At 38.4% G+C, this 15544-nt stretch overlaps 1 protein-coding gene across 2 annotated transcripts in view; it reads right to left on the bottom strand.

Annotated features, from left to right (window-relative positions):
- The window catches only part of TPH1 (tryptophan hydroxylase 1), a 33697-nt gene extending 19090 nt beyond the window's left edge, over nucleotides 1-14607 (bottom strand). Inside the window, exons 1-3 of one of the 2 annotated variants that reach the window (XM_027073025.2) lie at nucleotides 9239-14607; nucleotides 8979-9115; nucleotides 1657-1840 (exon numbers count right to left, since the gene is read on the bottom strand). In XM_027073025.2, the coding sequence (XP_026928826.1) occupies nucleotides 1657-1840; nucleotides 8979-9115; nucleotides 9239-9344 (427 nt within the window). In that variant the 5' untranslated portion in view covers nucleotides 9345-14607. Of the gene's footprint in view, nucleotides 1-1656; nucleotides 1841-8978 lie in introns of both variants that reach the window. The other variant, XM_027073026.2, reaches the window with a different exon arrangement.
- Between the last annotated feature and the right edge of the window lie 937 nt (nucleotides 14608-15544).

The following is a 15544-nucleotide window of genomic DNA, read 5'->3' as shown; positions in this document are numbered from 1 at the left end:
TAGGTGTTGGAGAAATGCTGTACTTTAGAAATAGACCTAAAGTACAAAAAAAAAAAAAACAAAACAAAACCTAAAACCCAGCTATCCTTAAAAAAGCCGAGTAAGGATGTACAACTTTGCAGACCAAAGGTACAAATTTAAGAAGAATGAACGCTTATTTTTGTTGATGCAAAGGATCTTAGAGACCATTTATGTCTTTGCCACTCTGATCTCTCACCCTCCCTGAGACATACAGGCCCTCTGAGAACTCTGGGGTTTTTGCATATGCTATTCTCCTCCCTGGAATACCTATACCCCACCCCCACTTCCTCCTCCACCCCATCCTTCTGTTTTCCTGAAAACATCCTTCTCTTCCTTCAAGACTCAGATCTAATGAACCTCCCCTGACCTTGTAGGTTGAGCTATTTCTCTGTCCTCTGGGCTCCTGTGACACTGTTTCTGATTCTTTAAAACATTATCTGTTCATATCTGTGTCTTACAGGAAAGAATGGGAAGGACTCTAGGGGAGGGACTATGTATATCTGTATCCCTGTTTCTTAGTAGAGACATCTGACACAACGTGGTGTTCCCTAAACACCAACTGAACCATTTAGCCCCTAAAAAATTCTTCATTTTATAGATGAGGCAACCAAAGCTCAGAGATGAGAAGTAATTTATCCAAGGTAACTGATCTCTATTGGAAGAGAGAAGACTAGAATTCAATCCTTCTTGTTCTAGCCATTTAATGCTCTTTGTAACATACCCAGAATTGATAGTCAGATTTAACCCTGAATACCACAGGGGCACCAGTCCTAGGCTCCTGCTCTGCCAGATGTTAATCCTTTGTTTGTTTGTGGTGGGCCTGGGACACCTAGGATAGCATCTGGAGCACAGGGACTTTGGGCATGGTGGGGACACTCAAGGGATTTGGGGAAGCAGCTATCTGCCACTTAGAAATGGAAGCATATTAGTATTTTAATAACTTATACAGCCATGCAAATGCATAACAGATCGGCATCAGTCCTGATTATACCCTAATGTCGTGCATAATCTAAAGAGACTATTTTAAATCGAGTAACATATATATAATGTGGTTGGATTATCCTTTTGTCTTTTGTCCCAAGTAAACTATGAGGATTTTTTTTTTTCACAACAGAAGATCTTAGCCATCTGAAACCTTAGAAGGCTGTGTTGCTTTTCACTTGCTTTTGGTGGAAGTGGAGACAGGAAGGAGTATGTAAAGAGTGTATTCATACCATAATCATCAGCAACTGTCAACATTCTCAACAAATTTGAACATTCACTTAATATCTGCCAGATGGTAGGCCCTGTGGGAGTCTCTAAGGGCTCGGGGATTGTAAATTGAAGGTTTGTGAAATAAGAAATGTTTGATGATTTGGAAACTGAGAAAACTTAATCAATTTCTAACTATTCGGAATTCTTTCTTGCACCCAACGTTTCCTTTTCATGTTCCCTCACACTTGATAAAAATGTTGCTTTATAATTGTTCTGTAGTATTTTAAGCAATTACATTTGGGGTTTCCTTCACTACTAGACTGTAAGAAATTTGAGGAGACAGTGTTTTATCTTTATTTTCATGCCTCCAAGATAAATACAAGATTGGACACACATGATGTACTTAATCTTCTCAGGGGGATTTTCACTTTTCAAACTTACCGTCTTCTTTCACAGTAAAATTATCTGGTGGATTCACAGAGAGAACGTTAGTGTAGGACTTCAACAGATGAAAAATATCATTCAATTGTTCTCTGTTGATATCACAGTCAATAAAGATCTCAAATTCTGAGTTTCTTCTCTTTGATTTTCGGGACTCAATATGTAACAGGCTCACATGTTTCTCCTGTGTAAAGCAGAGAGTGAAGATACACATGACAGCCTCAAATGGTATTAGTCACTGAACTCGTCACATTCATTACCACTAAAAATCAATTCCACACCCACCATAATATCAAAGGAGAAAGAGGCTGTTTTTGATGCAACAAGCAAAGTAATTCCCCCTAATTAGGTACTGTTCAAAAAAGTTTGAAAAATTAATCACCCACTAGAAAGTCCATCGAATTGCCAGAAATGAATGGCCTTCAAACCAAAATATCAAACCTGTGAGCACTGGTGGTTCAGTGGTAGAATTCTCAAACCTCCTAGATAAAAAGAACTTTTCAAAGATTCTCACAAATAAAAGCTAGTTTTCAAATAGGGATATTAATGTTAGTCCTTTAGAAAGAAAAGTTTCCTTTGTGAATATGCATTTAATAAAATTAGCTGAACAGCTTGAACAGAGTATTTAATACCTCAAATCTCTTAAGCTACACACTTAGTAACCAGCTGAAGCAGATTGCTTCTTCTGCTCTCTCCCCATGCCAGCCTGAGCTGGGTGCCATATGTGCAAGCCTGTGGGAGGAGGATATCTTCTCTTACCAATTTGGATAGCTGAGGACCAGCCCCGGTGACATAATAATGAAACATCAGAACCAATTACCCAACAGTTTTTCCATCAAAAAAAAAAAAAAATTACAAGGTTGGAATAGCTAATCTCCAACACTAACAGTTCAATTTGAATTAACTTGGTGAACACCTATGTAGCCAGGTAAGGGCTGTGAAGCATACAAAGAAAGGTAAGATATGCAAGGAGTTTATAATCTGGTAAGCTAACACATGAAAGACTAAAAGAAATAGAAGTAATAAGTATTTGGGTGCAGAGATGTCCTGGGAAAAAGCATTATGGGCTGGAGAAAGTAGAAGTTTCCATGGAGCAGATAGGAACTGAAATGAGTCTTAAGAAATAGATAGAGTGGGAAGACAGAAAAGAAGAAGGGGGATTCAAAACAGGAGGAACTGCATATGTAAAGGTAGGGATGAAGTAAGAACTATTAGGAACATGAACTAACAAGAAAAAAAGAGTATCAGGGATATTGGAAAATTGGAATGGGCAAGGTTTATCCTGGAATATAGACTTTATCATGGAATCAATGGAAGAAAGCCAGTTACAAAATATACTGGAGTTGATCAGAGGTACAGGAGAGTTTCTGACATTGGCTGTAGCAACATTTTTCTAGATATGTCTCCTGAGGCAAGGGAAATAAAAGCAAAAATAAACTTTTGGAACTACATCAAAATAAAAGGTTTCTGCACAGTGAAAGAAACAATCAACAAAACTAACAGGCAACCTATTGAATGGGAGGAAATATTTGCAAATGATACATCTGATACAGGGTTAGTGTCCAAAATGTATAATAAAGAGCTGATACAACTCAACATCCAAAAAACAAATAATCCAACTGAAAAATGGGTAGAAGACATGAACAGATATTTCTCCAAAGAAGACATCCAGATGGTCAACACACACATTAAAAGATGCTCAACATCACTCATCACCAGGGAAGTGCAAATTGAAACCACAATGAGGGGCGCCTGGGTGGCTCAGTTGGTTAAGCGACCAACTTCACCTCAGGTCATGACCTCACAGTTTGTGAGTTCAAGCCCCGCATGGGGCTCTGTGCTGACAGCTCAGAGCCTGGAGCCTGCTTTGGTTTCTGTGTCTCCCTCTCTCTCTTGTGCTCTGTCTCTGTGTCTCATAAATAAACGTAAAAAAATAATAAATAAAGTTTGTAAAAAAAAAAAAAAACAACCCAACAACCACAATGAGATATCATCTCACACCTATCAGAATGGCTAAAATAAAAACACAATAAATAACAAGTGTTGTCAAGGATGTGGAGGAAATTGCATTCCACTATTGGTGGGAATGCAAACTGGTACAACCACTTGCCACGGTATGAGGTTCCTCAAAAAGTTAAAAACAGAACTACCCTATAATCCAGTAATGACACTACTGGGTATTTACACAAAAAGATACAAAAACAATAATTAGAAGGGATACATGCACCCTTATGTTTATAGGGGCATTATTTATAATAGCTAAATTATGGAGGAGACCAAGTATCCATCAATTAAAAAATGGATAAAGAAGATGTTGTGTGTGTATGTATACACACACACATAAATATATGTATTCATATACATATATGTGTGTGTGTGTGTGTGTGTATATATATATATATATACACAATGGAATTTTATTCTGCCATAAAAAAGAATGAAATCTTGTCATTTGCAATGACGTGGATGGAGCTACAGAGTATAATGCTAAGTGAAATAAGTTAGTCAGAGAAAGACAAATACAATATGACTTCACTCATATGTGGAATTTAAGAAACAAAACAAATGAGCAAAAGAAAAAGAGAGAGAGAGAAACAAACCAAGAAACAGATTCTTAACTACAGAGAATAAACTGACAGGTACCAGAGGGGAGCTGGGTCGAGGGGAAGTGGGTGGGGGGATGGGTGAAATAGGTGATGGGGATTAAGGAGTGCACTTGGCGTGTTGAGCACTAGTTTATGTATGGAAGCTTTCAATCACTATATTGTATACCTGATACTAATGTAACACTGTATGTTTTTTTTAAATATGAAATGTATTGTCAAATTGGTTACAACACCCAGTGCTCATCCCAACAGGTGCCCTCCTCAACGCCCATCTCCCACTTTCACCTCCCTCCCACCCCCCATCAACCCTCAGTTTATTCTCAGTTTTTACGAGTCTCTTATGATTTGGCTCCCTCCTTCTCTAACCTTTTTTTTTCCTTCCCCATGGTCCTCTGTTATGTTTCTCAGGATCCACATAAGAGTAAAAACATATGGTATCTATCTTTCTCTGTATGACTTACGTCACTTAGCATAACACTCTCCAGTTCCATCCACGTTGCTACAAAAGGCCATATTTCACTCTTTCTCATTGCCACGTAGTATTCCATTGTGTATATAAACCACAATTTCTTTATCCATTCATCAGTTGATGGACATTTAGGCTCTTTCCATAATTTGGCTATTGTTGAGAGTGCTGCTATAAACATTGGGGTACAAGTGCCCCTATGCATCAACACTCCTGTATCCCTTGGGTAAATTCTTAGCAGTGCTATTGCTGGGTCATAGGGTAGATCTATTTTAACTTTTTGAGGAACCTCCACCCTGTTTTCCAGAGTGGCTGCACCAGTTTGCATTCCCACCAACAGTGCAAGAGGGTTCCTGTTTCTCCACATCCTCTCCAGCATCTGTTGTCTCCTGATTTGTTCAGTTTAGCCACTCTGACTGGCGTGAGGTGGTATCTGAGTATAACACTGTATGTTAACTACACTGGAATTAAAACTTTTTTAGAAAGAAGTAAAGGAGGGTTTAATCCATTTCTTATTAATTTTTATAATAAGAATGCACTCATAAATATTTTTTTTAAGTAGGCTCCACTCCAGTGTGGAGCCCAACATGAGGCTTGAACCCACAACTCTGAGATCAAGACCTGAGCTGAGATCAAGAGTCAGATGCTCAACTGACTGAGCCACCCAGGGACGCCAATAAATATTTTCTGAGTGATGACATGAATAAATATAAAGCTAAATTATGTTTTTTGAGACAAAGAAGCAATAAGTCATTTCTTCCTGAATTACTCTATAAATTGAACACTATCAAAATCAAAATTTTGATGGAATTTGGTGAGGAAATATAACTAAATAATTTAAAATTATTATTTTCCATCTGCAAGAAAAATTTAGCCAGGAAGATCCAGGAAATTTTATATAAAGTAGAAGTAATAAGTGAGACATTCCCTGTCATGTATTTCAATTATAGAAACAGAGGCACAGAGAAGTTAAGCAGTTTGCCCAAAGACACACAGCTAATAAGTGTCAGAACTGGAATTCAAACTTTCCATGCTTTTAAACACTAAATTGTAATCCTGTTTACCAAAAAGGAAGTCAAAATAATGGATAATATGGCCTTCTTTGAGCAGGACTTATATAATTTTAATATTGAAAACATTAAAAACTGGCATAGCCAAAAACTGGGACATGACTGCATTGGGAAGATTCAGGGGAAGGAAAGTTGAGGGCGCCACTGGAAAGGGAGCTGTGTCAAAAAAGCTAAGTCTTTACTTCCATTGCAAGAAATCGGTAGGTAATATCTACAAGTGAAAAAAATCAAGAAATAGCAGAATGAGCATATTGTTTATGAACATGGAAGTAGGGGTGCCTGGCCACTCTGTCGGTAAAGCATGCGACTCTCTATCTCCGGGTTGTAAGTTTGAGCCCCATCTTGGATGTAGAGATTGCCTAAAAATAAAATCTTTCAAAAAACAAGGAACAAAACAAGCAAAAAAACCCATAGAAGTAAGCACTAGAAAAGACAGTCAAAAGAGCTTCAAATAGTTGCCTCCTGCAGGCTGAAGATGAGTAGAATGAGTGCACCCTGGAAATGATGCCACAGTTAGAAGAACAAAGAAAATGGATACATGGGTAGTGCTGACTGAAAGAAAAAGTGTATCATACAGTTACAAATGTAAATTACTAAGACACGCACAAAAAACTCCACATATTGTAAAGTGCACATGAAAATAACTCAGTGTACAGATCAAACATATCAGAGCAGTTGTGTATCAGGCGGGAGAAATGGAGATCGAATGGAACAATAAAATAAAACAGGAGGAGGGTGGGGCTCCTGTGTGGCTCAGTCGGTTGAATGACTTCCGCCCAGGTCATGATCCCACACTTTGTGGGTTCGCGTCCCGCGTCAGGCTCTGTGCTGACAGGCTCAGAGCCTGGAACCTGCTTTGGATTCTGTGTCTGCCTCTCTCTCTGCCCCTCCCCCGCTCTCTCTAGCTCCCCAAAATAAATAAACGTTAAAAAAAAAATTTTTTTTTTAAATAGGAGGAGGGGCGCCTGGTTGGCTCGGTCAGTTGAGCGTCTGACTTCGGTTCAGGTCATGATCTCGTAGTCCGTGAGTTCGAGCCCCGCGTCGGGCTTTGTGCTGACTGCTCAGAGCCCGGAGCCTGTTTCAGATTCTGTGTCTCCCTCTCTCTCTGCCCCTCCCCTGTTCATGCTCTGTCTCTCTCTGTCTCAAAAATAAATAAACGTTAAAAATAAAATAAAATAAAAAATAAAAAATAGGAGGAGGCTAGCACTATATGCTAACTAATTTGGATGTAAATTTTTAAAAATTAAAAAAAAAAAAACAGGAAGAGGCTGTATAAGTCGATGATGATTGTTTACAGGTGATCTAAGATATATGATTAAGTCAACCCTCCGCCCTAAGGTTAACAAAATAAATTAAACTTACCTTAAAAATGAAAAGACATGAAGCAGAAGACTACTATTTTCTTTATAAGCTTTATGGTGTGGGTTCACTTTTTAAACCATGCACACACATTCTTTGATTAAAAATAAAATAAAAAAGACAGTGGATAGAAGAAGAAATAAAGGTATGTTATTTAAAAACTCAAAGGTAATCAATAAAGAAGTTAAAATAATCGTGTAATTATCAAATTTAGGGAGAAGGAAGAGGAAGAAGTGATGGTTATCCGTATCATTCACAAGAGAGAATAAATGAATATCATGTAAAGTTGATAACTCCAAGACAGGGATCAAAACAATATTTAGATATCATAAATTCGGCGTCAAAGGAATTAAACACCAGAAATAGTTGAAAGTGGTTGCCTCTAGGGAATGGGACTAGGATATGGTTGGTGTATTGAGTAGAAAAACATGCTTTTCATTGCAAACTCTTCTAGACTACTGGTCTCTATGTAAAATGTTTAATTCCTTGAAGTATTATTTTCACATGGCTATAAAATAGCATGTCATATGATATAAACTTGATTTTTAAAAGAGCTAACATCTGCTCTTTACATATGTTAACTCTGTTATTTCTCACGATGACCCTATGAGGGAGGCAGGGTTCTCACTTTATAGATGCAAAGACTGAAGCACAGAGAGACCAATTGATTTTTCCATGGTCACCCAGCCAATAAGTGACAGAGCAAGGATTTGAACTCAGGTGGTCTGCCTCCAGAGCGTAAGAGTTTAATGCCAGTGAAGTTCTATTAGCATAATTTAACCTGCTCCCTCCCCTTGGACAAGTACTTTGTTTATAATTTTAGTTCTTATAAATAAGTCTTTGTGTCCCTAAGCCCATAAACCAGGTTAGGTCCCCCAGTTCAATGCTATCATAGTACTATCTGGTATTTCTTTTAGGTCACTTTATACACATGTAACTATTTATTTACTATCATTATTTGTTTATTTTCTGTCTTTCTCCCTAGATTATATACACTGTGAGGGGAGGTACTGTGTCTACTCTGTTCAGGTCTACATCCTTAGATTCTAGCAGGGCACTTGGCACACAGTAAGTACTCAGTAAATATTCATGTTCTGCCTGACTGACCCCTATTTCCTTAGGATGGGTTTATTGAAGTGAAATTACTGGATCAAAATATGTGAACTTTTTTTTTTTTTTTTTTGAGAGAGAGAGAGGGAGGGAGAGAATACAAGCAAGTGAGGAAGGGGCAGAAGGAGACAGAGAATCCCAAGCAGGCTCCATATCCAGTGCCGAGCCCAACCCCATGGGGCTTGATCTCAAGACCGTGAGATCATGACCTGAGCCCAAATCAAGAGTCAGACAGTAAGTTACCCAGGTGCCTCAAAATACAAGAACATTTTAAGGCATTACCTATTGTTCCGCCTATTGTTTCCCTAAGCATTATACTAAGTTACCCTCATACCAAAGGTGTATTTAAGTCCCAAATGCATTAAAGCTTTGACAGTAGGGAACAGTATAACTGTAGAATCTTTGTTATTTTGCTATCTTAAAAATATCATTAAATATATTATGAATATGTCATTAAATATTAAATTTTAATATTTTATTTAATTAAAATAAAATTAAAATTTGCTTCTCTGAAATCCGTGAAGTGACTCCTTCCTCCCGGCTCCTTTATTAGTTATTTGTATCTTCTCTTCCATAAATGAGAATTGAGCAGTATTTTAGAAATTTAAGTGCTTAAGAAGAATTTACAATAATTTACACTTTAAATGTAATTCTGGAGACTCCTTTTAGAAGGATTTTATGCAAAAGTATAAAAATATGGAGAGCGCTTACCTGGAAGATTTTCAGTGCTTTTATTAGTCCACCAACTTCATTCTTCAAGGAAAAAATGAGAGTCGCCCTTCCTCTTTCTAGGGAATGGTCTTTATTTTCCTTATTGTCTTCAATCATGATGAGTTTGGTGTACTTCTCTAAAAACAAAGTATGAAAATAGAGAGGTCTAAAAAAGAAGTTGTGCAAGAGAGGCTGTATTTGACAATATTTGAAACCAAAGACAATACTTGATAACATTAACCAAGTTTTAGTTTCCTCACCTGTGAAACATGGATTTGTAGATATGCTTTGCAAGACTGTAATGAGACCAACATAAGATAAAACATTGCCTAACAGTGCCTGGAATATAATAGGCATACAATGCATGTTAGTAGTTTCCTTTTCTTTTTTTCTAACTCAATCCTTTCAGGGCATGATTCATGCCTACTGGCTTCTTATAGTCTTCCTACTGTGCCTGAACTGGCCATTCTTTCTCTGTTAAAGCCTACCTCCTCTCCCGCAATAATTTCAGCACTTTATTTATTTATACTGGGTCTTAAATTCAAGTTTTATTCGCACACGTCTTGTCTTTTTTTTTTTTTTTAATTTTCTTTATTTTACATCCAAATTAGCATATAGTGCAACAATGATTTCAGGAGTAGATTCCTTAGTGCCCCTTACCCATTTAGCCCATCCCCCTCCCACAACCCCTCCAGTAACCCTGTTTGTTCTCCATATTTAACAGTCTCTTATGTTTCATCCCCCTCCCTGTTTTTATATTATTTTTGCTTCCCTTCTCTTGTGTTCATCTGTTTTGTCTCTTAAAGTCCTCATATGAGTGAAGTCATATGATTTTTGTCTTTCTCTAATTTCACTTAGCATAATACCCTCTAGTTCCATCCATGTAGTGGCAAATGGCAAGATTTCATTCTTCTTGATTGCCGAGTAATACTCCATTGTATATATATACCACAACTTCTTTACCCATCCATCGATGGACATTTCAGCTCTTTCCATACTTTTGACTATTGTTGATAGTGCTGCTATAAACATTGGGGTGCATGTGTCCCTTCAAAACAGCATACCTGAATCCCCTGGATAAATGCCTAGTAGTGCAATTGCTGGGTCGTGGGGTAGTTCTATTTTTAGTTTTTTGAGGAACCTCCATACTGTTTTCCAGAGTAGCTGCACCAGCTTGCATTCCCATCGTCTTGTCTTTTAACAGGGCAGCAAGCCCCTTAGAACAAGGACAAGGCCTTCTATTTTTTTCCATAAATTCAAGAGCCTGGGCAGCTCTGGATACATGGGGGCTACAAGAATAACAGCTAGCCAAGAGAATTCTGGTTCCACATTAAGTATCTTCTTTCTTCTCCGACTTGGAATCCCCCAGGCTGTGGGCCCTGAAAGGCCATTTAGCCTATTAGCCTACAAGAGCTATGTGATTATAAATCCAACTCTGTGTATGTGTGTTGGCAGAGGTAAAGATATTGTGGGCATGAAAGTGGAGTATAATAACTTTTACCTGAAAAATAAGATCTGGATTAATAAATGGAAACAGTATATGGAGTATTTATTCTTATTAGTTTTCTTATTAATTCTTCCTAATTTCCCAGTTTTGTGTTGCAGTTCTAGTGGAATTAACTTTTAACAACTTAGATGGATGTGACCAATTCCACTGCCTTTTAGCTGCTCACATTCATGGATCCAAGTCTGAAGCAGTACCACCCAGAACAGGTATAGAATGATGCTGTGGCTTGAAGTCACATAGACTGTGTCAAATTCCCCACAGCTCAAACTTCATTAACTCATGGAAGCCTTCCCTGATCTCCCCAAGTCCATTCCCCTCAGAGTTCAAGATCGCCACAACATATACCTCCTGTTTATAGCAATGGTCACAGATGCAGTTGTAGCTCAGTTTCAGTGAGTATTTGGTTATGTTCAGAAACATAGAAGGTAGTATAAAATTCCTGGCATCTAGTTGAGAGCTGTCTTCTCAGAAGATGAACTAGAGATCTACCTTGGCATCTTCTCGAGCACCTATTTACATTGCTAAATAGTGTACAGAAATATTTGGAAGGTGAAGTCAGACATATCTATTCATTGGTCTGATATTTATCAGTATATGACCTTAGGCATGTTATTTAACCTTTTTTTAAATTATTTTTTAATGTTTATTTATTTTTGAGAGAGAGAGACAGAGTGCAAACAGGGGAGGGGCAGAGAGGGAGGGAGACACAGAATCCAAAGCAGGCTCCAGGCTCTGAGCTGTCAGCACAGAGCCTGACATGGGGCTAGAACCCACAAGCCATGAGACGGTGAGATCATGACCTGAGCTGAAGTTGGATGGTTAACCGACTGAGCCAACCAGGCACCTCTTAACCTTTCTAATACAGCAAAATTACCAAACAGTTCACTGGAACTCAAAAACCCGGTACTCTCTCACCCATTTTAAAACACAAAATGTGACTTGGCATCCTGATGTTTTCCCCACAGAAGAAAGAAACTAGGCTACTTAGGGCACCAAGAAAAGACTGAGATATATAATTCAACATTTAACAAATACTTATTTATTCATTGGATTTAAAATCAAAACTGCTTAAATATTTTTTTAAAAATTTTTAATGTTTATTTATTTTTGAGAGACAGAGAGACAGAGTGTGAGCAGGAGAGGGGCAGAGAGAGAGGGAGACACAGAATCTGAAGCAGGCTCCAGGCTCTGAGCTGTCAGCACAGAGCCCGATGCAGGGCTCGAACCCATGAATGGTGAGATCATAACCTGAGCTGAAGACAGTCGCTCAACCGACTGAGTCACCCTGGCACCCCTAAATATTTTTAATTGTGTCAATTTATTCTCTATAACTAAAACAATCTCTATGTCAAATACTTTAAAACCAAACACTCCGGTTAAATTTAATAATAATCTGGATTGTTCTGTAGCTCAACTGTTTACTAATGGTAAATGAAATTTCAACTTAGGTGCATTCAAGTGTATGAAGTATCATAGTCAGTGTTAAGGAAGTAAAGATTAAAAAATAAGACAAATTGCCTCCAAAGAATTCACAGACTTATGTATGAGGGGTGGGGGAAGGAGAGGCAGACCTCCCAATAAGTACAAATAAGCAGAAGAGAATGGGACCCTGAGATCCAGCTATGATATCTGAGGAGCACATCACCCCCTCATTTCCCCCACGCCATGACCAATATCCTAAAGATAATTGGAGATGGCTTCTGGCCCATCCAGAAGTCTGATCAGAAAGGATTGATGGATGAGAAACAAGAGATCCTAAGAGAGACTTACGGCTTCAAAGAAACTGACCCTTTGGTGAACTTTAAGTATACACAGGAAAGTCTGAACTGGTGGCTCTGGGCTAAAAATTCAGGGATGCATTCTCACACTGCTTTTAGAGATGTGAAAATCTTTGGAAACATTCTTATCTAACTGTCATTCTTTTTGTTCCACCCAGAGCATGGGTGATTTTGTCCTATCATATGCAGATACAAACAATAAGACAGAAATAAAACCAGATGGCAAATTGCGAGTAATAAATTCATCTACAAACTTATCTAGACAAGTGCATTTCCTTATTTCTATGTGCATCAGTTTCCTTATTTACAAAATTGGAGGGAGGATAATTGATATCAATCTCATGGTTATAAGGAGGAGTAAATATATATATAATGTATAAAACTGTTAGAACAGTTGTTAACCTACACCAAGTACTCAATAAATATTAGCTCTACCAATGGGAAGTGCATCCCAAATTTCCCCATCTTCCAAAAAAGATAAAATGTTAAATGTAATAAAATTGACATTCTAAACTACCTTAGCTAAGAATTTTTCTTGCTCTGGGCATTAAGCATTTTACAAGAGGGTAAAGGTTGTTTTGCAACATAAAATGTAAGTATTCTTTTGTCTTGAGGTGACTTTCAGTTTCATTAGTTCTTTTATTATGAAACTCCTAAAATATACTGTTCCAAATCACAAGTGAAGAATTTAGCAATTCTTTTGCAAACAAACAGATGAAGACTCCGGTCAGCCTCTGTTTACTAAGTCCCCATTTTCCTTGATATTGTCACCAAGACATGCTGAAGGAAGAGGATTCTGCAAATATAAGCTACTTCCTAGACCACCACCATGTTCATAATGAAAGCAAATTTAACAACTGGGAGCAAGGATCAGAGAACAGCAAAGAAAGGTGATTTTTGCCAGTCAGTGGGAAAACTGACAGAATTTCAGATAGCCTGACAGTTCACCCTTCAATGATCTCTTAGAGATTAGAATACAACTCTTCATATAAAACTATATAAAGATTTCCTTTCACATTTCAAAACCAATCCTTAAGTTCCTCGGGGAACCACTGTAAAAAGGCACTAACACTCATGGTGGATCTCACTCCATCTTTTTGGTATTCATAATTCTCTCTTCTTTCCCTGGCTCTGGAATGGATCTAGTTTTGCTACCAATATCTCTTTAGTGGGTTGGGGCAGAGAAGGGTGAAGGATACATTAGTTGAATATTTATCATGTACAAGGCATTTTATGTTGAGATTTTGAAACATTCCTATCCCTCTTGTTTAAGTCAATATAAGAATGAAGTTTCTCAAAAGGAACTTTTGCTAAGAAACTAGAAGAAAACAATTCTCACTCACTCCCCTATTGCCACCCTCCACCCACCACCAGATCCCCCCAAATAAGCTTACAGAGCACAGGGGTTTGATCTCCACTGAAAGTTGGCCATAATTTTGCCTGGTTGAGCTTATGAAGCATAAGTTCTTTTTTCCTTTATTCAATTACCCCCAAAGCCTTTTCAGAACCTCAAAATTTTCTCTTGTCACTTTTTTTTCCCTCCTCCCCCCCCCCCCCCCCTTCAACATACCTATCCCTTCCTATTCCTTCAGAAGGAAAAACCACAGCACAGACTGGTAAGATAAAAGCTATCGAGTGTCCAAGAGGTCACACTTGTTTAAACCCATATCTCATCAAGACAAGTATAGATTTTATTTTTAAAGTAACACTCTAATGAGCCAATGCCAACTGGTATTTTCCCTTTTCCTGTAAAAGGCAGAGTCATTCTCCTGCTGCATTTCCTGGCTTGACTGAAGATGCACTGGTGTGGAGGATATACCATTGGAAATATGGAGGACATCCCAAGAAGGAGGTCAGAAGATCAACAGTCTCTTTAAAGAGTAGAGGTCAAAGTGTTTACATTGACTAACTCTTTTCTCCCCTCAGTTTAATCAGTAACAAGTATAATTTAAATTTATCTGATCTAATATTCATAAAGAACTATCAAATTAAAATATTTGGAAGCACAGGTGCTGTTTGAAGACAGAATTAAATGGTGTGGGAAGGACTGGTATGGAGGGAGAGAATCTTCCAGAGAATCTTGATTTTCTTTTCTGACTGGGGGAAGGGAATAAAAATGAAAGTAGAAATGAAATACAAAAGAAAACAGTGTCCATGAAAAGCATTTTTCTAGGGAATACAGGCACTGGCAAAGAAAATGGAAATAGAAGCCACATCCTTATCTGAAGATAAGCTAATATGATAACAACATGTATACAAGTGAACTTCAGCGCTGAAATTCATAAACCACAGATTATGGCTTCACGGAAACACTTGTAGTTACTTTAAGCTGTGCTCGCATCTCCTTTTATTTTATTTTATTTTTTTTAAATTTTTTTCAACGTTTTTATTTATTTTTGGGACAGAGAGAGACAGAGCATGAACGGGGGAGGGGCAGAGAGAGAGGGAGACACAGAATCGGAAACAGGCTCCAGGCTCCGAGCCATCAGCCCAGAGCCTGACGCGGGGCTCGAACTCACGGACCGCGAGATCGTGACCTGGCTGAAGCCGGACGCTTAACCGACTGAGCCACCCAGGCGCCCCTCGCATCTCCTTTTAAAGCAAATAAATGAATTCCATTCTCCTTTAATAATTAATTGACAGGCACAAACTTTTACTGGACCAGAAAGTTTAACTCTAGTTTCCCACCCCACCCCTCAAGCCAACTAGACTAGAACATCAGTTGGGAATTAATTTTAAACCACTGAAACCAAACGGTCAGAGGCAAGGTTAAGCTTACCTGTTGAATCTGAACCACTAGCACTGTTTGTCAGTTGCAACTTTGTACCAAAGCTCTTAGTACTGTGTTAGGGTGCCGGTGATAAAGATGGATGTGAGGCTGAGAGGCTTTGCAGCTGAAATACTCTTTCCTTTGGAAATGTCTAAGGGATGGTTCCCTTTTTTGTTTTTAATGTGTGTTTATTATTGAGAGAGAGCACAAGGAGGGAGGGGCAGAGAGAGAGAGAGAGAGAGAGAGAGAGAGAGAGAGAATCCCAAGCAGGCTCCGTGCTTGTCCACACAGAGCCCAAATTGGGGCCCAAACCCACCAACCATGAGATCATGCCCTGAGCCGAAATCAAGAGCCAGATGCTTAACCCACTAAGTCACCCAGGCGCCCCTAAGGGATGGTTCCTTTAATGAAAGAAGGAAGAAAGAGATGTTGCTATTTGAGAAGGAAAGGAAGAAGAATGCATTTGTCTTTGCTAACATAAAGGAGTCATACATACAGACTTCAGTTCAAC

Source organism: Acinonyx jubatus, chromosome D1 (assembly GCF_027475565.1).
Source record: "Acinonyx jubatus isolate Ajub_Pintada_27869175 chromosome D1, VMU_Ajub_asm_v1.0, whole genome shotgun sequence".
Classification (NCBI taxonomy): Eukaryota; Metazoa; Chordata; class Mammalia; order Carnivora; family Felidae; genus Acinonyx; species Acinonyx jubatus.
This window is presented reverse-complemented; position numbering and strand designations above follow the sequence as displayed.